The sequence below is a fragment of the Podarcis filfolensis genome, assembly GCF_964270895.1.
Source record: "Podarcis filfolensis genome assembly, chromosome: 8".
Lineage (NCBI taxonomy): Eukaryota > Metazoa > Chordata > Lepidosauria > Squamata > Lacertidae > Podarcis > Podarcis filfolensis.
The window spans coordinates 59,284,506-59,310,514 of NC_139611.1; the positions used below are offsets into that span (position 1 = coordinate 59,284,506).

At 44.5% G+C, this 26,009-nt stretch overlaps 1 protein-coding gene across 6 annotated transcripts in view; it reads right to left on the bottom strand.

The window, feature by feature from the left end:
• Nucleotides 1-7,097: 7,097 nt before the first annotated feature.
• NFYC (nuclear transcription factor Y subunit gamma) overlaps nucleotides 7,098-26,009 on the bottom strand; it is a 50,849-nt gene continuing 31,937 nt past the window's right edge. For 3 of the 6 annotated variants that reach the window (XR_014551605.1, XR_014551606.1, XR_014551607.1), the window contains exons 3-11: nucleotides 25,405-25,476; nucleotides 24,021-24,134; nucleotides 22,468-22,563; nucleotides 14,894-15,067; nucleotides 13,666-13,824; nucleotides 10,489-10,596; nucleotides 8,975-9,034; nucleotides 7,351-8,113; nucleotides 7,098-7,253 (exon numbers count right to left, since the gene is read on the bottom strand). Coding sequence is in view for 3 of the 6 variants with exons in the window: in XM_083628318.1 (XP_083484444.1) it covers nucleotides 7,997-8,113; nucleotides 8,975-9,034; nucleotides 10,489-10,596; nucleotides 13,666-13,824; nucleotides 14,894-15,067; nucleotides 22,468-22,563; nucleotides 24,021-24,134; nucleotides 25,405-25,476 (900 nt within the window). In the remaining 3 variants the exon portion in view is untranslated. Of the gene's footprint in view, nucleotides 8,114-8,974; nucleotides 9,035-10,488; nucleotides 10,597-13,665; nucleotides 13,825-14,893; nucleotides 15,068-22,467; nucleotides 22,564-24,020; nucleotides 24,135-25,404; nucleotides 25,477-26,009 lie in introns of all 6 variants that reach the window. The other 3 variants (XM_083628318.1, XM_083628317.1, XM_083628319.1) reach the window with 1 other exon arrangement.

The following is a 26,009-nucleotide window of genomic DNA, read 5'->3' on the forward strand; positions in this document are numbered from 1 at the left end:
AGTGCTGCTGCCAGTCAGTGTGGCCAGTATTGAAGTAGAGGGGCCAATGGTCAGACTCGGTATAAGGCAGCTGAATTGTCTGGGAGAGGCAGAGTACACAGTCAGTCCCAGGTTCAATCTCCAGCATAGAACCCCTGCCTGAAAGCCTGGAAAGGAACTGCCAGTCAGTATAGGGAAAATACCAAACTAGCTGGACCAGTCATCTGACTTGGTGTGAGGCAGCTCCCTATGTTCCTATGAACACCCAATACAGCCAAATGAAATGCAGACTTTCCACATGTCCCTATTTTCCAGGGACATCCCTGATTTAGAGAAGACATCCTGGTTTCTGATTTCATCCTGGAATGTCCCACTTTTCCTTAAAGGTAAAGGTAAAGGGACCCCTGACCATTAGGTCCAGTCACGGATGACTCTGGAGTTGCAGCACACATCTCGCTTTACTGGCCAAGGGAGCCGGCGTACAGCTTCTGGGTCATGTGGCCAGCATGACTGAGCCGCTTCTGGTGAACAAGAGCAGTGCATGGAAACACCGTTTACCTTCCCGCCGGAGCAGTACCTATTTAACTACTTGCACTTTGACGTGCTTTCAAACTGCTAGGTGGGCAGGAGGTGGGACCGAACAATGGGAGCTCACCCCATCGCAGGGATTCGAACTGCCGACCTTCTGATCGGCAAGCCCTAGGCTCTGTGGTTTAGACCACAGTGCCACCCGCGTCCCTCACCTTTCCTTAGGATGTCCCTATTTTTATTGGAGAAATGTTGGAGTGTATGGAAATGTTTACTAGACTCCCAGAACAAGGTCCACCCAGTCCAACCCTCTGCAATGCAGGAACAGAACCCCCTGCGGTACATATTTCCTATTGAAGTTTCTGAATTTGAAACAACCTTGCAGGGTTGTTCTGAGGAGGTTGAAGCAGGGAGGGGAGAACCATGCATGCCATGTTGCACCCCCTGGAGGAAAGGACGAGTAGAAAAGTTAAACAAACAAACAAAAATGAATTAGCATACATAGGGTTGCAGGCTTAGAGTTTAGCAACAAAGTTTACATATGCTTTCTAGCAGTTTAGCTAATTGCAACACACCTCAAAGAATTATTGGTAGGTGTGAGGTGACTGAGAATTCTTCCTAAGAGATCTCTTCCACTCTTTTCCCTCACAAGCTACAGTTCCCAGGCTTCCCTGGGGAGAGAGAATGACTGCTGGAGCTATTTAAATCTGTGGCACACATAAACTAGGGAAGAAAGGATGCAAACGGCAGAAAGAGCAGCTAGTGCCTGGGAAGCAGGTGGGGGGGGAGCAGGGAGAAGGAATTATTATTAGAGGTCCCTCCCAATTTCACCCAGAGGCAACAATGATTCTGGATTTGGAGGGTCCTGTTGAGGCAAAACAGCTGCAGGATTTAAAGTGGAGTGAAATGAATTTCAGTAAGATTAGGAAAATCTTTTTCAGGCCAGCCGGACTTTCATCATTTTATTGTCACTGGATTTGGCACAAAGTTGACATTGCAAGGTGAATTTGGAGGAGGTTCACAGGAAGGGTTAAAAGGCAGGCCTTTTCTTAGAGAGACTACCTTGGCCAGCCTGATCCAAGATGCTGCTGGACCACAGGGGGCAGATAGATCAGAAACATCCCCAGTTGCTCTCTCTGGTGCAACACCAAGTGCAGATCCTCTAAGCCCTTCCTAAGGTAAAGAGGTTTTATGGTCAAGGAGATGGTGCTTTTATGGACAATAGCAACCTGCTCCCAGTCTAGTTTGATGTACCAAGTACCCAGGTAGGCACAGTTGTGTAAGGTGAGGACCAGCCAGCTCACTCACCTATCTCTCCTAGAGGAGAGTGTGCATGAAAATGCACATAGTACTGTAGTGAAAATAACTTACCAAAATGCCTTATACTAGGGAAGGCAGCTTGCCAAAAATGTGTATATGAGGTAGAAAATGAATTCCAAAATGTGTTTATTAGGCGGAATTCACACTAACAAGCTGACAAAATTTCATGAGCATTTTTTAAAAAACCATTGCAAATCACTTCAGGAATGTGGAGAACTGAATTTAAGACTGGGAAAATGAAAAATGGAGAGAAAACAAAATGGACAGTGCCACCCGTACTCTAGGGATGGGTGTTAATTCCCCTGTGGTGATCTCAAAGAATGCTGCACCTGATGAAACTGTAGGTTTAAAGGAGAGATTTGAAGGGAAAGGAAGAGCTGAAGTGTTCAGGGAGGGAGTCCTGTGCAGGGCAGCCAGAGAGAATGGGCAGAGTTGCATCAGAAAGCAGTGAGGCCTCTGAGCAGTGATGGTGGTAGCGTTACTGTTTGTTTGTTACTTGAAATTATATACCGCCCTATACCTGGAGGTCTCTGTGTTGGAGTAGCAAATGCCAAGAGCAGGTTTTCCTGTCTGAAAAATGGATTGAGTGCAGCACAGCCACTGAGGGATGGCACCCAGGTGACCTCCCACAGTAACAGTATCCCAAGTTTTCTGCTGAGTGGAGACACTCGCTTCCTTTTAGCAGAGCTTAAAAAATCTTGCCCTTGCGTGCGTCAGAACGTCCCCTTGATCTCAGCTGAGAAGCGGAGACACCTCCGTCCCCGTACAACTGAAACATCATTCCACTTGGCAACACCTTCCATCATCTTGCTTCCACCAAACTCATCCTTTTGATAGGATATAATTTCACAAGGCAAGGGAGGCACATTCAGCAAGGGGTGCTCTGGGAGACGGCCTGCTGCTTGGGCATCTTAGCAGAGGGCCCTTGATTTATTATTTGGAGCTGTGACGTCCACAGGCCTGCCCCTTCCCATTGTGGGCCTGGTCCGTCTTCCCTCAGAGGTTGTCGCTCCTGAGTCCGGACTATTTTTAGCAGCCTCTGCTTCCTGGCAATATAAATATACCCGGCATCACTTTACCTTTGTGCTGGTTCCCAAATTTACCTTTTCCACCCTCTCTCACGGGCAAAGGAAAAACATAAACATGAACAAAATGGAATTTCTTTATTGCTTTTGGCTGTCAGCTGACCAGGGGAAAAGGGTTATTTTATATTAGCCAGGACCAGAATTGTAAGCAGCAAGACTGCACACTCATCTTCCCCATCCTCTGTCTTTTGCTTTGTTTCTAGACATCCACCTTATTTGACAAAATACTCCAAAGTCTCTTGAGTAATCTTAGCAGTCATGGAGTAAGAAGAGAGGTCCTCTTGTGGATCAGTAACTGGTTAAGTAACAGGAAGCACTGGTTAGGAACAGTGAATAGTTTTCACGATGGAGGGAGGTAGAAAGTAGAATCCCACATGGATAGTTACTGGGACTTCAGTTTTTAGACTTATTCATAAGCAAGTTAAGGAGGGGCAATGAGGTGGCCAAGTTTGCAGATGAAACTAAGTTGTTAAGGATTATTTTTTAAAAAACCAAGGATTCTGAAGATCTCCAGAAGGGACCTTTCCAACCTGAGGGAATGGGCCATAAGATGGCAAACACAGTTCTACATAAACAAGTATATAGAGTGATAAACATGAGGGCAAAATAATCTTTATTTCACATGTATACTTGTGGGGTCTGAACTGGCGGTGACTGACCAGGAAGGAGACCTTGGGGTTTTTAGTTGATAGCTTGATCAACCCAATTTTTGACAGTTGTGAGGGGTGGGGGGAAGGCAAATTCTATGCTGTGGATAGTTTGGAAAGGAACTGAAAATAAGTACCAATATCGTAATAATACAAATATGCAGTGTGAATCTTGTGTACAGTTCTGGTTGCCTTTACCTCGAAAAGGATATTCTAGAGTTGGAAAAGGCGAACCAAAATGATCAAGGGGGTGGAGCAACTCCTGTTTGAGGAAAGGTTGCAGGGTTTGGGCCTTTTTAGTTTAGAGAAAAGGAGAGTAAAACATGCTGGAAGTTTATTAAATGATGCATGGCATGGAGAAAGTGGATAGAGAACAGTTTTTCTCCCGCGTAACTCCAGAATTTGGGAACATCCAATGAAGCTGAATGAGGATTCAAGACAGACAGAAGGGTAAAATCTTCCACCCATTCAGACTGAATGAAGATACAGCTGTCCCCTGCATGCTTATCTGACAGAGCTCAGTCACATAACTATGTAACGTTTAACCAGCCATTTTTAAAGTGGGCAATTCGATGCTACTGTCTCCAGAAGAATAAAAACATTAAAATGAGTCCTGCGCCCTCTAGTGACCAGAAGAAGGATAAAATTTGTACATTCTGGGGTCGGCCAGCTGCTACAATTGCAAAACACAAAAGGTGCAAAAGACAGAGGCCTCCACTTTCATCTTTTCAGTTCTCAAGCAGGTCTTGCCAGTATAGCAATGCCCCTGGGAGATCTCAGAAACCAGATTGGGGTTGGGGATGAGACTCTGGTGCTCCAGTAGAACTTGAGACTGACAGAACAGAAGTATGTAACTACACGTTAAGGGTGCAAACTTAAATTTTAAAGAGACTAGTTAAACAAAAGGTGCTCCCTAACCAATCAGGTTACATATGTTATTGTTAAAGCTTTTTTAGGTTCAAAGGACTTCTGAAAGTTGCAGATAGTGCTTCAGACATTGTCTTAGAGCCAGGCATTCTCCCATCACTCTCCTAAGTTGATGCTGTGATGTGCATGTGTATGTGTTTTGAAGCACCTTCAAAGCACCTCATTTTAGTCCGATGCAAACTTAGGGAGGTTTAATTTAGAAGACCTTATTTTATTAGATGGTATAAGACATGGATGGGTAATCTCAGGCTCAGGGGCTGAATGAAGTCCCCCAGGTCTCTCTGTCTGGTCTTTGGGGAATTTCACCAGTCATCAGCTCTGCTTCACACTCTTCCGGGTGTAATGGGACTTTGTATTCCATTCTCGCTCACTTGGACAGTGTGTGAGAGTGTGTAGAAACTAGCCAAGTGGTACAATGGCAACATTTTCATTCATTACTCTGCCTGGTTTTGACCCAGGCCCTGCCCGCCTCTGGTATTCCCCCCCCCCCAAAAAAAAAGATTGCCCAGAGGGGAATTTGGCCCTTGTTGTACAGGTTCCCCACCTTTGGCTTCAAACTTTATTCACTGGATGGAAGACATATATGGTCATGGAATGATTGGCAGTGGTGTCCAAACTTTTTTCAAAGAGGGCCCCCAAAATGGACTCTGGACATGCCTGGATTAAAGGAAACGTATCCTGCCCAATTGCATGTTGTTAGGTCTGAGGGTACATTTTCCTCTTTTGGGAGAAGCAGCGAGAGCAAAATTTACAGCACCTGCAGTGACATCTCCCAGACTGTGTGGTGTGTGACTGTGCTGGGGTAAAACTGCTACAGTATGCTGAGAAAGCAAGCAATTAAATAATGACTGACTCCTGTAAATCCAGCATATGCACCCACTGAGGAGGCTGCCTGCTGTGTCTCTACTTGATTTGTTGCTCTGGTCCTGCTTCCATCAATTCAGCTTGCTTGGCAGGGATGGGAAGCTTAATGTTGCGTTCCTGCCCAGGTCACTCTTCCTTCCAATTAGGAAGCAACCATCGTTCTCACTGAAGCACAAAGACAGGGGCTCCACTGAAGCGGGGTGAGTGGGTTATTTTAAATCTTTACACAGGCTAGCACATAACCTTTTTTAGGCGTAAGAGCCAACTGAGCTCCCAAAGACTGGGACACCCAATCGTAATAAGCACGCAGGTCAGAAAGGCTTCAGATAACTGTAGGATTTCTGATGGTATTTTCATTGCTTCTTCTATGTCTTCAATTTTATTGTATTACAGTTTGGAATTCATAGAATTGTAAGTGGCATTGGTTAGACATGCCATGGACCACCTGAAAGAATCCCTCAGGCCACTGGTGGTCTGCAGAGCACAGTTTGAGAACACTTGCTATAGGGTAGCTTAGCTGCTTCATTTTACACTCTAGACCAGCTGTAAGGGCAGCCTCCCGAAGAACACATTACAGTAGTCCAATCTTCAGATCCAGAGCATCTTAGCCATACTAGATTTAGAAGAAAATCTTCCTTTTCACTCTATAAATATCCAGGGATTTGGAAAGTGTGAATTTAAAGACCGTAACAAATTAATTCTTTGGGCAGCTTTCAAGACTATTCAAGTGCACAAACTGACCATTAAGCAGACATTTTCTCTCTTTCTGGAACTGGCTCCCTCTGGACTAGCCAGATGCCCACAAAGAAAATGTTAATCGTGAAAGACTTTGCTTTCTTGACTTGTTCCCCCCCCCCCCCGAACTGGAGACTGTGAGGGGGAAACCGCCACTGTCATCCTAACTTTGGAGTAGCACCATCTCAGAGATGCTTTGAGGTGTGGTTTCAATTTTGAAATGAAAAGTGAAGGTTTTCACAACTACGCCATGCAGAGGGGGGGAGACATACCATCCAGAATGTTACAACCAAGCAAGATCTAATTTCAGCTCTCTGCTAAACCGTAATCCCAGCTGTGTGATCATGGCACAATCACCAACACCCAGCCTAACCCAGCCTTCCCCACTGCTCTCTCTGTGTTTTGAACTATAACTCCCATGCCCGACATTGGCAATGCTGGCAATCATAATCCAGAACATCTGGAGGGCAGTAGGTTGGGGAGTGATGACCCAACCAATTCCAGAATGAAGTCTGCTATATACAGCTCAGTTTCTCCAGGCAGGGATGCCTGGATACAAATGTGTTAATAGCCACAAAGCAATGTCTGCCTGTACTGACAAAACCAACTCCAGCCTACTTCGCACTCTTGAGAAATGCCATCAAATTTACTAATTTTGAATTCCTTTCCTAATAATACTGAACTTGGGTGCTGAATTGTACCAGTCAGGTAGGCAATCTCAGCATTCTTGGGGGAAGGGGAACCACGAAGTTTGTGGGGAACAGGAACACTATGGCAGATATCAGCCTTCCTTTTAGGGCAAGGCCAAGCCTTCCAGTGTTGTAGGACAGGGCAGCAACCTTGCCTCAAGCAGTGGATTCTAGGGCAGCCTTGAAATTCAGTAGATTTGTCACTTTACTACTACAGGGGAAGATGCTAGTTATATCTTCTGCCACTGGGCCCAAGTTGTCTTGGACCATCCAGTGGGGGCTGTTGGGCTGCTGATTTGAGAGAAGACACACGGCTCTTGAACTATCATAGAAAACAAGTTTATTGCATTTCATGCAGCTTTATTTTACACATGCATTGACTGAGACTTCATACAGTTAACCAATAACTCATATCTGCATCCAAACCGAAAGTATTTCAAAAAAATAGTTCAAGGCCAATGTTAAAGCCTATGGGGCAGCTTTCCCCAATGTGATTCCCCACCCCCAATGCCCTATCAGCCCCAGCCAGTTGTAGTCCAGAACATCTGGAGGGTGCCACACATTGGGGAAAGCTGCCTTCAAAAACAGGTTTAATACAGAATTGCTGGGGCTGGTTTACTCCCCTCCCTGCCCCCTCCCTCAGAAGCTGAAGTTAACAATACTTAGATTTGGGACATTAAAAAAAAGAGAAACCTTTCACACACATACACCCACACGCAGGCTCGCACACTTCCTGACTGAAATATGAAGATGGGGATATGCCCAGCTTATGCAGCCAACACAGGGTTGTTGCAGGATGAAAGTCCTGGAAGATGAAGTTTACTGGACAGGGAAGTGGGAGGGCCAAGGAAAAGATGCTGCACCGATGAAGAAACAGGGAAACAGATACACTGCTTTTGACTGAGCCCTATAAAAATTCATCAGTTATATACAAAGCAGAATTGCTGAGCAATGTAGAATTTGCCATTTTCTTTTAAAAAAAGAAAAGAAAAAGAAAAATATTGCAACATTGTCAGTTTGTGGGGTTTCCTTGTCTGCCACCAGATTGAAGCAGTTCATAGAATACAACGTAGATTGCTGCCCTTGGCAGGTTTATATCAAATGCAGATATATATTGGGGAAGGGATGGAGGAGAAGAGCTGAAGAGGGCCTCTGGTTGGCAGTACAGCAATCAAGATGGTGTATCTTCCATAACATCCCACAGCCCTCTGGCTGAACCAACTCAGTCTCCTGTAACTTGTGGGGCCTGTCCATCTGTTGTCTGATTGGTGGACTGGATGAACATGGGCTGGGTGATGTCCTGGCCGGCAGGCATGGTCACTTGCTGGATCTGGTAGAGCTGTTGGAAGACAACAAGTAAAAAGACCCACTGAGGTTCCCTCTTCAATGGATACATTCAAATACAGAATCGCAGCATGTTGGAACAACCGTTACATAGGCAAAAGTGAGACCCACTATGCCAGGTCAAGCAGTTTAATAAACACACTGCTGATGCAGCGTACCCCACACCATGGTCATGTATGATACTCAAGGAGTCCCTACTTCAATGAAAGTGAAGAATTAACACAGCCACTTACATCCCTAACAACATCATTGCTCATCCCAAAGGCCCAGCTAGTCCAGCATCCTGTTCTCACAGTGGCCATCTAGTTGCCCATTATGGGGAACCTGCCAGAAGGACCCAACCGCAACAGCCCTCTTCCCACTTGTGATTCTCAGCAATTGGTACTGAGAAATATTGCCTCTACAGTTTCCCTTTCTCCTACTGTAAGTTTGAAATAATCAAATGGAGACACAGACTTAACTTTACAGAAGCCATGAACTTCCCAAGCTTTTCATTTTTTTAATGAAAATAAGAGGCAGGAAGATGGCCAGATAGGAGCTAGAGAAGACTCACCTCCTTCTGAACTACATCAAGGTGTTCTAACGTCAGAGCCCTCCTGGATCAGCCCAATGACCCATCTAGTCTAGTATCCTGTTCTCAGTGGACAACAATATGCTTATAAGAAGCCCACAAGCAGGACCTGAGCATCAGCATACTTCCCACTTCTGATTCCAAGCAACTAGCATTCAGAGGCATACTGCCTCCAACTGTGGAGGGAGAACATAGTAGCATCATGGCTAGTAGCCACTGATAGCCTTGTCTGATCCTCTTTTAATCCAACTCAATGGCTGTCACCATGGGTTCTGAAGCTCATACCTGTCCGTCTGTAAACTGGCTGAATTGCTGCTGTCCCTGCTGAACCTCCGTCTGTGCAATCTACAAAATAGATGATTGATTTATTGACATTTGCAGCCCCACCATGTAAAAACAAAAAAGGAGGTCAGAGCCCACTTGCCTTAACTGCACCCCCACACAGAGAGACCATTTTAATTTTAAAGACATGCTTGCCCCACCAGGCGGCTCTTCTCTTCGGCTGGTATCAGAGCCCTTTGGTTCACAAATCTACCTCTTTGCCCCCATTTAACAGAACAAGGCAAAAAGAAAGGATTAGAATTATTCTATGGAAGTATCTTCAACATACAAAAACACAGCAATTTGCAAAACAAATTTTCTTCATCAGAGAGATTAGAGAGAATAAAACCATATACGCCTAGAGGAAGGGTGAGGACAAAAGGATGATTGAGGCTGCTTTGTTATGCATGCTAGATTTTCAGATTATTTTGCTTGTGTGAATTATTTGACAAAAAAATGCCATGGTGCCTATTGAGATTGGATGGATGGATGGATGTATTTCACAGGAGGAAGTGGTAGAGACACCTGGGGGGGTGGAAGTGATATTGAAAGCCTCAAGACAAGCCTTTGATATAGGCCAGGCATAGGCAAACTTGGCCCTGCAGATGTTTTGGGACTACAACTCCCATGATACCTAGTTAACAGGGCCAGTGATGATGGGAACTGTAGTCACAAAACATCTGTAGGGCCAAGTTTGCCTATGCCTGCTATAGGCCATTCACACAGCTAGCTGAGAGAAGGAAACTGTGTGCATGGAGTAGGAGGGGAAAGGCATATGTTTTTTAAAAAACTGAGTGTGTTGCTAGGCTGTACCTAAAGATGCATCCCAGACCTGAAAGAGCAGGAATACTGTTATACAGGACGTAAAAGTAAAGGATGCTTTTAACGAATGTATTAACAGTGACTAAAAATGGTTCTTGCAAAGTACTGGAAATCAGATATGGTGACTGAACAGAAATAATGGCTGTGTTAAATCTGGCAGGTGGCCAGAACAGAAAAGCTGACCTATACAAGAAAGGTGGGAGTGGGAAGAAAAGGGAAGGAATAGCATTTAGCTGAATTTGCCAAACACTGAGGGAGGCCTGTGCCAAACAACAGCCAGGTATTTGTATTCCAGCATATGTTCCAGGACAGGTTGTATCTTTTGTATCTTGTTGTTTTCTCCGATGCATGACAGGTATTTCCTGAAAGTGCACGTTAACTGCAATTTGTTTTCTGGGAGTTGTCTTTTGATGGAAATTCTGGAGATCAAGCCTCAGGACCTTGCTTGAAAAATGAAGAGGTGGGGTAGGATGGAGTAGGTCCAAAACAGGTTTCCGTACTTTTTAAAATGGAAAAAGGCAGGCAGCAGAAAAAAGACCAAGGAAACTACTGCCACACCCTTGCCTGAGTGACCAAGTTCAGGAAAATCCACTTCTTTTCAACAGACTAGGTACATTTTAACAGCTATTAACAAGCCACTGGACCTCAGTTTATACCTGTTGTGTGTTGGCTGCAAGTGTCTGGATTTGGCCCTGGACCACCTGGGCACCAGAAACGGGCTGAGTTAAGCGGATATATTGCAGCTGACCAGCGTTGAGATGTACCTAGAAACAGTAGGAGATGGCACATAGTTGGTAACCTAAAACATGCAGGCTTTACACCCTTGTTTCCGAAAGAGAGATACTACACAGGGAGGGTTAAATAAAGCCAGGGCTGAAACGTGACCACATGTCCCCCTTTTACATTATCCTCCTCGACAGCAAAACAATAGGAGCATGAAAGGAATCAGGCAGAAATATAGGTATCCACATGTTGCTCTTCAGTGAAGGGGAACATGCAACCTAGCATTTCTGTTTGAGCTATAAGCTACCATGTTATGTTCTGAATTATTACTATTACCTATGTCAGTAATTGTATACAAAAAAGTCTCAAAGCAACTTAACAATAAAAAATACAAAAACATAAAGATAAATTAAGAGCCTTAAAAAAAAAAAATCAACGTACAACACTATAAGGAGGGTAATTCTTACCCCACTACCCTAAAAGATGAGCACCTCAGTATAGGCTACTTGACTACCAAAGGTCTGGGCAAATGGAAATATTAGCCTTGCACCTACAAACTGACTGTCATAGGGCCAGTTGTGTTTTTCCGGGGAAGGATTCCAAATAGTCAACTTTCTGTCCTTTAACATTAGACACTTGTGTACTATATGCATGGACCCCCCCCTTTTTTAGGAGCAGGTGGGAGAAGATCTTCAGACAGAGAAAGTGTTTTAATACCTGTCACTGATGCCCAAACTATTTGGAGCAGAAACTATGAAGCTTGCAGTTTGCCCCCTTGCCGATTTCTCCATGATGAAATATTTCTCTCTAAAGGTCATCACCCTGTTACAGGCAAAGTGTAGCCCCCTGTAGCAGATATACTCTATGTGAGCACAGGCACCTCTATGCATTTGTCTTTCAGCAACGAAATTTGCCTTCAGGGGAAAACCCTGTTTGCCACGAAAGGCCCCTAGTTAGATTTTAACCATAAGAGCTAACTCTGAAATGGACAAGGCAGACTTTCAGGGGTTTAACTATTATCCTACTGCTCACAACCAGAAAGCTTTTGTCACAGAGTTAAAGTTAAATCCCACTGCCTCAAGCTGTTTTGAGGTGCACCTGCAAAACCTTTTCCTAAGGTGGGCTGGGTATAGTTTGCAAACACTTTGCAGCACACACACAGACCCTACATAACACTTGAACAGTTTATTATTTAAAAGCATTCATATATCTTTTCATGTTGTTTTAAGGACTGCAACCCATCCTGGTTGTACAAAGCAGACAAATGAAGATTTCAGCGCTGAATGCAGCTTTGGTAACAAAAGTTGCAAGATGATGTGATCTTTGACTTAAGAGCACTGAATATATATAGTGGTACCTCGGGTTAAGTACTTAATTTGTTCCGGAGGTCCGTACTTAACCTGAAACTGTTCTTAACCTGAAGCACCACTTTAGCTAATGGGGCCTCCCGCTGCTGCCGTGCCACTGGAGCACGATTTCTGTTCTCATCCTGAAGCAAAGTTCTTAACCTGAAGCACTATTTCTGGGTTAGCGGAGTCTGTAACCTGAAGCGTATGTAACCCAAGGTACTACTGTATTGTCAAAGTGTGCTGTGCAGAACATACAAATGACAGCCAATCCTAGCCATAGGGCTTGCAGCCTATGCGACAATGAACAAGATGTGTGCAAAATGGATGTGTGGATATGTGTGAGAGACAAGGAGTTGGCTTGGTGGAAAGAAGGGAAGGCTGTCAGAGGTATAAGGCATGCTCAAAAATTTAATGAATTCAGGTTCCCCCCCCCCCCAAAAAAAAATTACTTTCAGAGCCTCACAACCCTCTGGCAGCCAAGCACGCAGTATACTCTCACTTATCTACATGAATGTATGCAATTAGCTGCTGTATATAAGGATCTGTTGACTGAGATATGACGCCAACAGTGGCATCAGAAGAACACGACCATGGCTCATCCAAGTCTTCCTCTTTAACCCATTCCACCAAGTGAAAGAAGCAGGAAGGGAATGAGCTCACTGGAGCCAGGAGCTCCCACCTGTACCTCACCCATCTCTGTATCTTTCATGGTAAGCACAACTGCTCTGGTGGCAAAAAGTCTCTGGCTCTGCCTGCTGGAGGATCCTCTCTCGCTCCCTGAAACTCTGGACCCTTCCTCCCAGTATTATGCACAGTTTTAGAGCCATTGGCGTAAGTCAGCAAGAGAGGAAGAAATGGAGACAGAAGAAATTTAGAAGAGGAGCATGAATAAGAAAAAGGAGGACATTTAGGCATAAGGTAGACCGCTGTGCAATGAATGGAAGGACCTTGAAGCTCACACAGAAGAGAAACAGTATGGATTTGAGAGTCAAGTGTCCAGAAAGCACTCCAATATGTGCTGGTGGCAAGGATGACACACACACACACCCCGGCGCTGCCGAATGCTCCCACACATCAAAGAATGCTGTGCAAATGGAAAGCTATCATGTCAGGGTGTCAGGCTCTATCCTAATCTTCTTCCTGATTAGTTGGCTTTTACAGAAAATTGTGGTTTATGACAAAAGAGTTATAATTATTTCAGCGATTATTTGCAACATGCAAACACTTAGCTGGATTACAGAAGTGTTCAGACTTGAGAGCACTGCACCACATATGCTTTTTCTGAACTTCTGAAATGATGGCAGGAAGGAGGGGTACAGATGGTTTGCGAGTGTGTGTGGGTTGGTGGGTATTTGAAAGTGCAGCACAGCAGAAGGCAGAAGTGGGAGAAACACACAGAAGGGAGCTACTGGGTTCTTTATTGTAGCACAATGTTCTTTAACCTTGGGGCCCCAGATTTTGTTGGACTACAACTCCCATAATCTCTGAGCAATGGCTAAATTGGCTGAAGAGCTGCAGTCCAACAGCTTCTGGAAATCCAAAGTTGAAGATTGAAGCCCACTCAAAGCAGTGATGGGTGCTGAGCAGACAGAAGTAAACACAAGTCCCTAACACAGTGCCATTTCTGCCTTCTGAGCTGTCTTAAAAGCAGGATATCATCGTCAACAACAACAGCCTTCAGAGAGAAGACCCTCTTGAGAACAAGGGTCACAAGAGGACAGCCTGAGTACAAAGAATAAGATTAGTCGGATGCCTCCTTACCGGTATTTGCTGAATTTCTCCAGTATTGGTGATGATCTGCTGCATGACCTGCATGGTCTGCCCAGTCCCACTCTGTGCTGGCTGAGCCTGCCCCTGTGGCTGAGCCTGGACAATCTGAACCTGCTGCCCTTCTCCGACCTGCATAGTCACAGGGGTGGTCTGAAAGAACAGAGCACAAGAGAAGCATCCTGAGCCTTGAGGTATCCCAAATATACCTGAAGCCTGGCTGGTTCCCTGCAACAGCCAGACTGAAAAGAAAGAGAAAAAACCCCCACAGACCCTCAACTTTTTCCAAGCAATGACCCAATCTGCCAGAATTTCTCTGCTGACTACCTTCAAGGAAATGCAATGGATAAGATTCTGATTTACACATTTTGTGGTAAAAACAATCCGAAAGCAGAAGTGACTAGTACCTCCACTCCCAGAGGAAAGTGAAAGTCGGTTAGAATCAGGACACATCTATGCAGCTCAGTTGCTTTCTACCTGAAAAAAAGACTGCCTTTTTAGGTGTTGCTATTGTTAAAACTATTATTGGTCCAAAACCCCATGTCAACGTACTTCAAGACATCTGCCAGTCCATAATCTAAGGTGCCAACTTAAGCTTCTCCACTAGTCTTAGTACTTCCAGAGAACTGTCCATCCAGCAGCCAAAGGATCTTGCCACGTTTCTGGGTGACTCACCAGAGTGCTAGCATTTTTCACTAGGAAGTGGAATGGGCTGCGGTATTATCTAGGACATTTGTGGTTTCTGCTGCTGTCAGAGCTAGGGAAATTCAGGCCCAGGGACCAAATATGGTCCTCCAGACCAGGACTGTTTTCAAGCAGAAACTCATTGGAACTCAGTTCCAGCACCTCTCAGGTGGGCGCCACTGCCATTTTAAGAAAACGAGAGGTGTCCATGGTGAGTTCCGGCACTTCTTTTTCTAGAAAAATAGCACTGCTCCAGACCTTTCCATCTGGCCCTCAGAACTCTCCCTTTGTTACGCCCATTTGCTGACCACATCCCTTGTTAGCTGTGCTGTGTCCTCCTTGGGCACTTTCGCCTGGCTGGAATTTATCACTTAACTGTGATAATGCCTCTTGCTTGCCTGTATGGAGGATGGAAAGGGGTGGGTGTGGTGAAGCCGATATCGCATGGCCAGAACGTACCAAGGTAAGTCACACACGTGGCACTCTTCAGCCCACCTCTAACGCAGAGCATAAGCCCTCTGGAATGCCATTTACCAACCTGCCCTTGCTGAGGCTGTGCTATGATGATCTGCCCTGGCTGGATGGTCGTGGTGGACGTGGTCGTCTGCTGCCCTTGCTGCTGCCCCTGCACCTGGACAGCTGCAGGTTGCTGAGCAAGTGTGAAGTAGTACTGGACAGGCTCTGCCGGGGTCACAGCCTGGCGCACCTCCTCCTGTGCCAAAGGAAAAAAAGGGGATGAAAAAGCAGAGTTCATCAGTTGAAGTCCTCTTTGTGATATCCAGTACAGCAGCCTATGCAGTGCTTCGGAATGGGATGTTCAGATCCTAAGTAATGTGCAGCAGGTCTATGCCTACTGACCTGAAAATGATGGGCTTCAATGGACTCAGATAACAATGCCTGTCTCTCCACTGTCAGAAACCTTATGGTGTGCGTCCCCCAATTTTTTTATTGATTTTATTTTATTGATTTTTTGTTATATGCAAAAACATGACACCAAAACAAACAAACAAACCCAGATACCTTATGTTTGATTGGTTTTGTGCATCTATCAGCTACTTTGCTCAGCATTCAGTCCTGCTTTCTGACCAAGCACATTGTAATTTGAATTATTTAAAGGAAGCCACAAGAGGTTAATGTGTGCTGCATACATGGGACATCCCTCAAGGGTTTGGTCTTAGCAGAAAGTAGGCCAAAAACATCTGGAGGGCCGAGTTTCAGGAAGCCTGTCCTAGAAGGTCACTACAAGCAGTGGAGAAAATGGCAGTCCTCTAGCTGAAAATCTAGGGTGCTACAGCCAGTAGAATGGTGACCTAGAAACAGGAATACCAGGGTTCAAATAGTTGCTCATCTATGAAGTTCATTGGGCAAATCTTGCCTTGCCATCTCTCCATCTAATCTACCTAGGTATGGGTGAAATGGGACAACCTCTCATATGCCACTCTGAGCTTCCTGAAGCAAGGGTGGGGTGCTAAATGAGCTCCAGAAGGAGAAAAATCGCTCCCATTCTGAATTCTCCAAGGTGGATTTGGAGAGCAGAAATACTTCCTTGATCATAACCACTGCAGGCTGGATGAAAACTTCTCTGTAACTCAAATGTCTGAGTGTGTATGGTGTAGGTGGGTGGGTTGCCCTTTCCGGAAGCATGTGGCCAAGAAAATTATTTGTACCATCTGGACTAGTGTTGCTGCCCCCTGCAGATATGGGCAGCGTTGGGTAATAAACGGCGTAACCTTTGGGCAGGAAGCTTTCATAGACTGCTTTTGGCCCCTATCAAAGCTGTGAGTTAATAATAATGAATTATGGTGATAATCTAGGGCTCAAAACCTGGCTCAGGTGTGTGTGTGTGTGTGTGTGTGTGTGTGTGTGTGTGTAAGAACAGCATTCTCTTCCCCACTTTGAATCAGCCTGTAAGAGATGATTTGGAAGTAGAAGATGAAGATGTTTGAAGATGAACAATCCATGGCAGAAGGCGTAAACAACCTTCTCCCAGCCACCACAAAGTCACAGCTGAGAGTGTAGGATGTTTACACATGCTGCTGCATGGGAAATTCTGGTTGTATGTAGAGCACACGCCACAAACTGCTTGCAAATCAGTTTCTTTTGACTTCCTTTCTATCCTTGAAGGTCGAGAAAGAAACAGGGTATGGACACTTGTCACCTTTCAATTGCCAACTTGAGCGCCAGTTCTGCAAAGCTGTTACACAACTACCTTCTGGTTCAATGGCAGCGCACCAAACATCCAGTTCCTAGTACACAGGCATGCATATGAAGCTGAAAAGTCTGTAAGTTAGTTACAAGATCCCAAAGTATGTTGAAATCCCTTTTTGGGAGCGTTGGTTGCATCTGAGGGTTAGAAGTCATTCATTACTCTTTTTCGTTCAGCCACAGTTGGCTTCAATGTGCTCTCCCGCCTCCCCAAAATGGAGTAAATTATCTCCATGTAGGAAAAAGGAAGGTGTGAAGATGTCCTCACCTTCCCGTGTTCAAAACTGTAGATCCTGTGGGTTATTCTGGCTAACTTTACATCTTATGCTTATCAGAGACAAACAGGTTACACAAAGCAATTATCCCCATACATCATGGGGGGGGGGGGGCCGGAAATAGTTCAAGTACAACTTTCATTGTTTCTGAAACATTTTTGAATGCACAGTGATTGGATTTTAATGACTTGTGCTCCTGAACCGCAGTCACAGTCATCCAGCTCTCCCGCCAGTAGTCTTGTAGATTAGTGGAGGCCAAGAGACAAGACCGCCCAGAATGGCTGGAATGGATTCCATCGACATAATGTAAGGATCTCTTGTGTAAACTTATTGGTCTGTCCCACTCTGTAGATCCAGGGTCGATTGCTTTAAGGGGAGGAAAAATCTCTTTACAATGCAAGTAATGGATAATGCTTTGCCAGAAGAATGCATGCCTGCAACCCACCCAGCCCCGCTTTTGTCTGAAGGGCACACTAGATATCAACCCCAAATAATGCTGTTAAACAAATCTATGGTACAGCCATATTTGGAATACTGTGTACAATTCTGGTCACCTCATCTCAAGGGTAGAGTTGGACGGGATTAAAAAAAATAAAAACAAGAATGATCAAAGGGCCAGAGCAACTTCGAGTATGAGGGAAAGTAACAGTATTGGGCCTTTTTTTAATTTAGAGAAAAGGCGAGTAAGAGGTGACATGATAGAAGTTTATAAAATTATGCATGGCATGGGGAAGGTGGATCAAGAAAAGCTCTTTCCCCTCTCATATAATACTAGGACCTGTCGACATCCAATGAAGCTGAAGATTCAGGACCGACAAAAGCAAGCACTTCTTCATGCAGCTCATGGTTTAACTATGGAATTCAATTAAACTATGTCCTCATGTTCTTAAAGAGCAAGTGTCAGAACCATTCCTGTTTTCCCTGCTGTGCCATATAGCACTAGAGGGCTGAGGAGCAGGGCTGGCGGTCAGTCCCAAAACTAGGCAAGTTTTAGCTATACAGCAAGAGTTGGGGGCTGAAGGGTGAAAAAGCTAAAGATCCATTTTCTTTTCCTACAGCAACCCTGTATAGTAAAGGGAGGGAAGTCTTTTTTATAACCCAAGGGTAAACATCTCCCTAACCCTAATCCCTCCTCCTCCTCCAGGATCATGACTATAAACTGCTAAGATCTTGAGCAGGTCAATTACCTCTTCTTCCCACACACCTAGTTTCTTCTCCCTCCCCTTCTAATGACACCAGCTTTTATTACATGGTGAAAGCTCTTGTGAGGCTGTTTTGGTTGTGTTTTTTATAAAACAAAACAAAAAAATCTTTTAATTTGCAAACTAATGTACCAAGAGAGCTCACCAAATACGTGCAAACCACTATCTTACTTCTAGGTGGTCCTGGTTTGCTTTCAAACCAATGACAAACACGAGGTGGTTAAGTGCCTAGTAGATAGGCTGAAAACAAGCATCTGCCAGAAGGATGTGGCCCAACTCAAACTGGGGTAGATGTAAAGCCATTTCTGCCTGGAACACTGCAAAATATTAACTAGGAATGCAAGCTATTAAGATGCTGAGGGTGACTTCATTCTAGACAAAATCTCCATGGAATCTGAAGTGTTGCAATCCTTGGATTGCAATAGGGAGAAAGAGCTGCAGCTTTCCCCACACTTGGCCTCCTGAGGCACCTAACTTACTCTATGTTTGCAGTGAAGGCTCAGCTGAAACAAAGTCTGCTTTGGGATTCACCTGGGAAAGACAGAAAGCAGAAAAATCTTCAGAGTGTTGCAGCCCAACCAGCTAGAACCGGGGCTGCTGATTAAGCTAGCGTTTGTCTGATGCTCAGCAGCTTCCCTGGAATCTCTCTGCAGCTAAGCAAGCTCACCCTCCCACCACACCTGCTTTCTTTATGGATAGAAAACCAAGGGCTGCCCTGCAATCTGGCAGCTGGCTGAGTGGAAGCAAGGCCTTTGGTCCAGACTGCCTGTCCGGCATTTCCAGTTGTGTTTCCAACATGCACATTCTCCCTGGCACACTGAGATATTGGAATTGAATTTGGTATGTGCTGTGGACCACAAGTTCCGGGGTTCAGAAGTGAGTGCCAATTCTTATGTACCCAAAATGACACAGTCACAATGCAAGAGGGGAGGTATCAGTAGGGTACCTTGTGGTTTGCATAAGAACAAAAAATCTTTTGGAAAAAGAATTACCAAAACAGCCCAATGAGAACATCTGGAAATGGTGCCCCTGCTGGAGTTATCAATTGTGCTGGAGATAATATCCATCATATTTTGAAGTGCGGGTGGGGGGGATTTTAAAATCACAGACAGCAGGTGATAGTTCCAATATTACTGTATGTTTATTCTATAGCAGCTTTCAAAATTCCAGACATATACATGCTGTACTAGCAGTAATGGAATTTAGAAACAGGCACTCCCTGTGGTTGTCAGATGACAGAAGCAGAGGCTGCTGTATTGATGAGAGATTGAATTTCAAAGACAGCAGACCGTCCTTACAGCAATCCTGGAGAGTCAGCTTCCTCAGAGCTGAGGAATCAAGGCTATCTTAAGCTTCCAAGTAAAAGCTCTTAGATAATCTTGGAGCTCCCCGGTGACAGCCTTGCCCAAATAGGAAGCTTTCCCTTCTGCAGTGACTAAAGGCAGATTCTCACACACTCCATATCAAGCCCGTTTGTGTGCCTGCAACCAAGAAGTACCAGATTCAATGGACCACATTCTCTTAGATTGTCCTTTACATAGCAGACCTCGCCAACTGATGCTAAGTAAAATGTTGGATTTCCAGCCCACAACTACGAGAAGAAATCAAATGAGGCAGATCAGGACAAAGATACCACTGCTCTAGTAGCTTCCTTTTTAGCCACAATTTTACCCGAAAGGGTTCCCAACGAACCATCCCCTTGGGAAACAGACTGGGTGTAGCAGAACATCTAAGTACACACAACCACAGTGTGACCCTATAACCCTTGACAGCTTCACCCGTGTCCTTTTAATTATCCCAGTGATTTGAAATGTTTTATATTGTGATGCATTTTATATTGTGAGGTATTTGATTTGATTTGGAAGCAGCTGGCCCCAGAATCTCCCCGGATCCAAGGTGTTTAACAGAAAGGAACAGCATTTCGCATCCCTGAAGGAGAAAGGTAAATTGTGATTTGTTGCATTCCTGCAAGGGGAAATTAGCAACTGCCATCTATTAACTCCACTTGAACTGCACATTAACATTCCCACACAGTAAATAAACTTGCAGAAGACCATCAGCTTGATGTTCTCCACATGTTTGGACTCCAACTCCCATCAGTCCCAGTTAACACAGCCAGTGGTCAAGGATGATGGAAGCTGCAGCCCAGCAACCAATTCCCCACTCCTGAATAAAGGGTTGCTGACAACATTGCTACTAAGAATACTTAAAGGTCTCTGGTTCATGTAACCCAGCCTCATTATGTGTAGCTTCATTTGCTTCAGCCTTTCCTTTCCTCCCACTCCTGTTGCCTCCTGAACTGTCAAAATTTAGTTTATAATTTCTGTGGAGCCAGGGACCTGTCTTTTTTTGCTCATGAAACTGCAAATGTCCCATGTACAGTGATGGCTACATTACTGCAAACTTCTCTCTGAAGGTCTTCCAAAGACATTGTCTCTGCTATAAGACAGGCACAATAAGGCACCGTCTTCAGCATTTTTCAGGAACAGTGGGATACAAAAACAGTGGGATACAAAAATACAAAACGCTCTTAGTATTCAATTAAGTAAAATTATATAGCAACATCTGTACAGAAATGCAAGTCTATTTATGAGTAAAGAAAGATGGTAACATAGTTGTAGGCATTAGAGAATGAATACACACACACACACACACACACACACACACACACACACACCATAAATATATATGGTTTAATGTAAAGCTGTGACATAAGTGTTGATCCTTAACCTACTCTAACACTGCAGTTGCCTCCAACCCCCAATGTCACCTCACAGTGACTCTTCAATACAAACCCGTTATATGTTTCAGGAGAACTGCAGCAGCCTGCCGCTGTAAACATCCGACTGAAAGCCCCTTCAAGCACCATACAGCTTCCAGTCAAGGATGTTTACAGGAGCAACAACTGCCGAGAAAGATTCGGGATGTGACGTTCCTGGGGTGGCTCAATCCTTGTGGCAGGGAGGACATGGGCCCTCAATGTGGCCTGGGCTGGTGCTCTGTATGGCTTCTTGGAGGAACTGGAGTCTTCTGGAAGACGGTGGTTCTTCTAAATTAGGAAGTCCATGTTTGAACTATTTGACCAGCACACTTACAAGGTGTTTTGACCAGTCAGATGTCAGCACCTTAATGAAAGTTCCAGATGGCTGTGAGGAGAGTGTCATAAACCTGTATGTATCCAGTCTCTAAGCACCTGGCATAAACTGAGGGCATTGTGCACAGGTTATTGCTTATGTAATGGGAGCCTGCTGTGCAGCTAATCAAGTGCCCAATTGTGCATCTGTGGAAGGGTGCATTTGTGTGTGCTCAGCACTTCAAATCAACACTCATGCTGCTTTTCACAATTTCTAAAACATTCAATTATCCTTCTCAAAAGGCACCAGCAATACCATTTGTCACTCCAACAAGACAGAAAAGGTAAGGGTTTTGAGAATAAGCCTCATTTAATATAGGCTGGCAGTCTAACTATACCCAGTTTAAATATATATGCAAAAAGTGTTGAAGCTGAGTGAATAGCTCTTTCCCACCCCCACTAAAGGAGAAGATGTGAACTCTGGCGGCCATGCAGGTCAGCTGAACTTTGTTCATATATAACAGTCTAAAATCTGGTTCTGTATGACATCCACTGTCTGGATCTTGTGTCTTGCCCATTCATTCAAGTCACTATCCCTATTTCTTCCCCCAACCATTTGTGCATCACCTCCAGGTATCTGCCTGCCCCAAAGGCAATGTTTCAGGTGTACCCAGTATTTTGTGCCTGGTCTTCCATAGCCTCTGACCATGGAGCTTGGCCACTCAGGAGAGAGGGCAGCAATGGCTCTACTGGAAGTTGCTTCCACTGCACCATTTGGATCCCCAGTCCAAGCTCACCTACAGAGTGCCAACTGTCCCAAATCTCCCCAACCTCCACAATGCAATCAACACTGATTGCAAGATGGTCTGATGGGCTTGCTGCTAACTTCTCTAAATGGTAGATAACGGATGCTGGAGAATTTTGAGGGTGGTAAATGCTGCTCAAGCAAGACCTCAGCTGCCTAACATGTAATGCTCTTGTTGTTTAAAACTGATTTTCTTTGTGCAATTGTATCAATTGTTTTTATATCTGTAATAGTTTTATATAGGTTATATTATAAATCACTTCAGGTGCCGTGTAGGAAACAATACATAATGAAATAAAATCACCATCATCTCATAAACATCACAAGAGATTTGGATATGTGCCCTGAAGTTTTGGGGGGCAAACACAGCTAGTTTAGAATCAATGCAGTGCTTCCAGACTAGTCACATCTTGATCCTAGGCAAGCACTTTTGTCTGTTGTATCTTGGGGAAAGGAATCAGCACAGGTAAAAATACTGGCAAACCCTCCCCCCCCCGCCCAAATCTTTAGAGACCACAAACACAAACAGGGCACAGACTGTTTCACTCTCACCTGGCGCTTGGGAGGTTTAAGTTCATCCCTCGGAACAATGTCAATGAGAAAGTCAAACTGATCAAACTTAGTGATGGCCATGGCAATGTCGTTTCTCTGTAACAAGGAGAAGGTGGTGGTTACATTAAGCCTTGCCCACCTGTACACTGCTGGAATTGACCGGGCTCAGATTAACAAGCAATAGCACCTCATAGATGTTTGAGTAGCCTTTCTCAATCTTGGGTCCCCAGATGTTGTTGGGCTACAACTCCCATCAATCCTAACAAGCCGGAAGCGTGGTCAGTGAAGATTAGAGTTGTACTTCAACAACATCTGGGGATCCAAAGTTGAGAAAGGCTGTGTTAGAGATACTTGGCAATGAAGAAGCAAATCCTTAGCGGTGGGAAGCTATCAGAAGATCTGGAAGGAAAGGTTATTCTCAAACTTCAGAGCCTTGTGGAAAGTCAATCAATAAGGGATATCCTGAATTTTGCTAGTTTACTCAACCCAAGGACACATGCACTGCTTATTTAATATTATGTGGATGTGATTCAAAATCCACCTAAAGCTACTCTACAGCAGCTGGTTAAGGCCACAAGTCTTGTAGGCTTCACACAAAGGAGCAACATCATTTAGTACTACCAGCCAACTACTTTATAATGAATCGTGGGTGGTCCACTTGCCCATAACTGACCCTCAAATTGGGTGGAGAATTCTGGATCCTGAGATCTGATCATGGAACTTTCAGCATCATGTCTATTTTGGTCCTTAGTGCAGCTTGCATGAAATCCATGATTATTATATTGGATTACTACTAGAATTCAGCCCCATGTGTTTTGCTCAGGATCCTCTAGAAAGGCGAACCACTAGTGCAGCCAACCAGTTATTACATTATTAACTGCAAGCAGAAGCAGAGGAGCACTTCAGAAGGGGGACTTCCCCCCTCCCAGAAGATTCTTTTTGCCTTCAAATTGTTTCCAGGTATCAAACCAGTGTGGCAGCCATCGACAAAAGTCTGAGCTGCACTTCTAAAGGCAATGACACTGCTGAGGTTTAACTGCCAACCTGGTGCCCTCCAGATGTTTTGGACTACAACTCCCATCAGTCCCAGCCAGCCCTGCTGCTGTAGTAATCTGAAACATTTGGAGGTGAAAGGTGACACGGAGGTTCGACAGAAGTTCTCAGGACACACATGTACTGAACACAGAGGCCAGAACTTCACATTACTAGCCACCTCACATATGCAGACACCTCAGGGCCACTTTCTCCTTGCAACTCTATCCCCACCCATTAGCACCATGGGGTTCTGACATATATCTTCAAAGGAAACAAAGTCTGGAAGTGGGGGAAGGGTTAGGTTCCTAAATGCTGCTTCTCCATTGCAAACTGCCTCCTCCTCCTCCTAACACCACTCTGCAGCAAAGGTGCTGCAACTTGGTTTTACATGCCCAAGTCAAATAGCTCCAGTCTACTCTCCATTCCACTCCCCTGCCCCAGCCCCTACTGGAGAAATATTCAGAGAGCAGAAGAGCCATGGCACTTTTAAGGTAGCTGAGAAATAAGTCTTCCATTACCTGTAAGGTCCTGCGCTTGTTGTCCTCTGTGTGTATCCAGGCCCGTAGTGTCAGTTCTGTGATGAATATCTGAGCAGCCTTGGCAAACAGAACAGGCGCCTCTGCACTGATCATCTAATAAGGAAAAGGTGCATTTACTCTGACTATAGAAAAACATAACTAGATGCTAAAGTCTGTCTCCACACACCCTTAAGTTTTGCTGCTCAGACTCCAGAAAGAGGACTTCCTCATGTGTAGGAAAGAGATGTCAAATCATTTTTGTATTATCACATTTGTATCATGCTCTACTCGAAGTGGCACATGTGAGTTACATGTAAAAGCACCTCATGGCCTCTTCAACCCAAGTTGATGCAAGGTCTCAAGGCCAGCAATGTCACAGCAAGTGATAATATATCTACAGAAGAAGGGGTAGTTAGGTCTCTGTGTTCTTTACTCTAGTGCGGGAGGGAGGGTGTACTTGTGTTGGTCACCCTTGTAGTTTAAGAGCGGATATGACAATTCCCCAAGTCATCTGCAGAACAGATAAACTTCCTCTCTCAAACAGGAAATGTCTCCTTTCACACTGTCAGCCTCAGTGCAACCCTCACCACTTCCAGATACAGTAAAAATAAAACTGTCAGTCAAAGAAGTATTAGCCAATCATGAGTTTACTTAGTTAAAATTGCTTATAAATAAAACGTTCTGAAGTATAAAAAAATACCATTTAAGACACAAACACAACTACATGCACAATGCCAGAAGAGGCATTTCATCTTCTGTTTATTGGACCTCATTTAGCTAATATGGAGTCTACAGACAGGGGTTCAGAACTTCCATAGCCTCTCCTGATCCAAGAGACCAGGAGAAAGAGAGCTGCGTATTATCTGCACACTGATGACACTGCAAATCCCCAGATGACCTCAACCACCAGTTTCATATAGATGTGAAAAAGCAAGGACAAGGAGGACAAGCTCAAATGCCATGGGGTCAAGCAGAAATCCCCCAGTGCTATGTTCTGAAATTAATCCTGCAGATACAAGTGAACCCACCAAAATCACTGCGTCTCCCAACCAACAGAACCAATCTAGCAAGATAACCACAGTAAATGGTATCAGAAGATATTGAGAGATCAAGAACAAACTAAGCAGGAGTAAACTCCCAGCTCTTTCCTGACAGAGGTCATATTTCAGGGTGATCAAGGTTGTCTCTTTGCCAAACCCTGGCCTTTATCTGGACTGAAATGGGTCTGGATAATCCAGAATATCTAATAGTGCCTGGAGTTGGCTTTGTTACCAATTTGGGAAGAGGTATCCAGCAGGGATGTGTTTTTTAATATTAAACATGCTCAGAACAAATTTATTGACTTGCAAATGTCAAAAGTCAACATTTTTGACAGGAATTTTACCTTTACATCTTCATCTAGTTTCATGATCTTCTTTATGCGTGCCAATGGAAGTTCCTGAACTCTGAAATCTTTCTGCAGAGATCAACAGAAAAGACGAGACTTTGTATCACTCTGGTACACACAATTCAGTCTAGAAAAGGACATTCAAAGGCATCTACTAAAAAAAATATTAGCTAACACAAGCTGGCTTACAAACATATTGTACAGGAGATTGTCTATTTTTCCTTTAGGCACGCTTTTTCGACCTGGTGCCGTCCAGATGTTTTGGGCTACTACTGTACTGGCTGGGGCTGATGGGAGTTGCAGTCTAAAACGTCTGGAGGGCACCAGGTTGAAAAGGCTGCCCTGAGGGAGGACAAATGTGGTCAGTTAACATTTAGAGCTGCTCCTGCTCCCCTTCATTAGAGCACCATTGCTATGGTTATGCAAGTGACCCACAGATCTGAAAAGGACAGTTTGGCTTCTGTAATAAAATCAAAATCTCCACAGGGATTGTCAGGAAAGGCACCTGACAATTACCCAATTCAAAAAAGCAAAAACAAAACAGGCTTAGCAGCAGCAAAGTCAACTCTTAGTTATCCTAAAAATGAATCCTGCTCTAATAA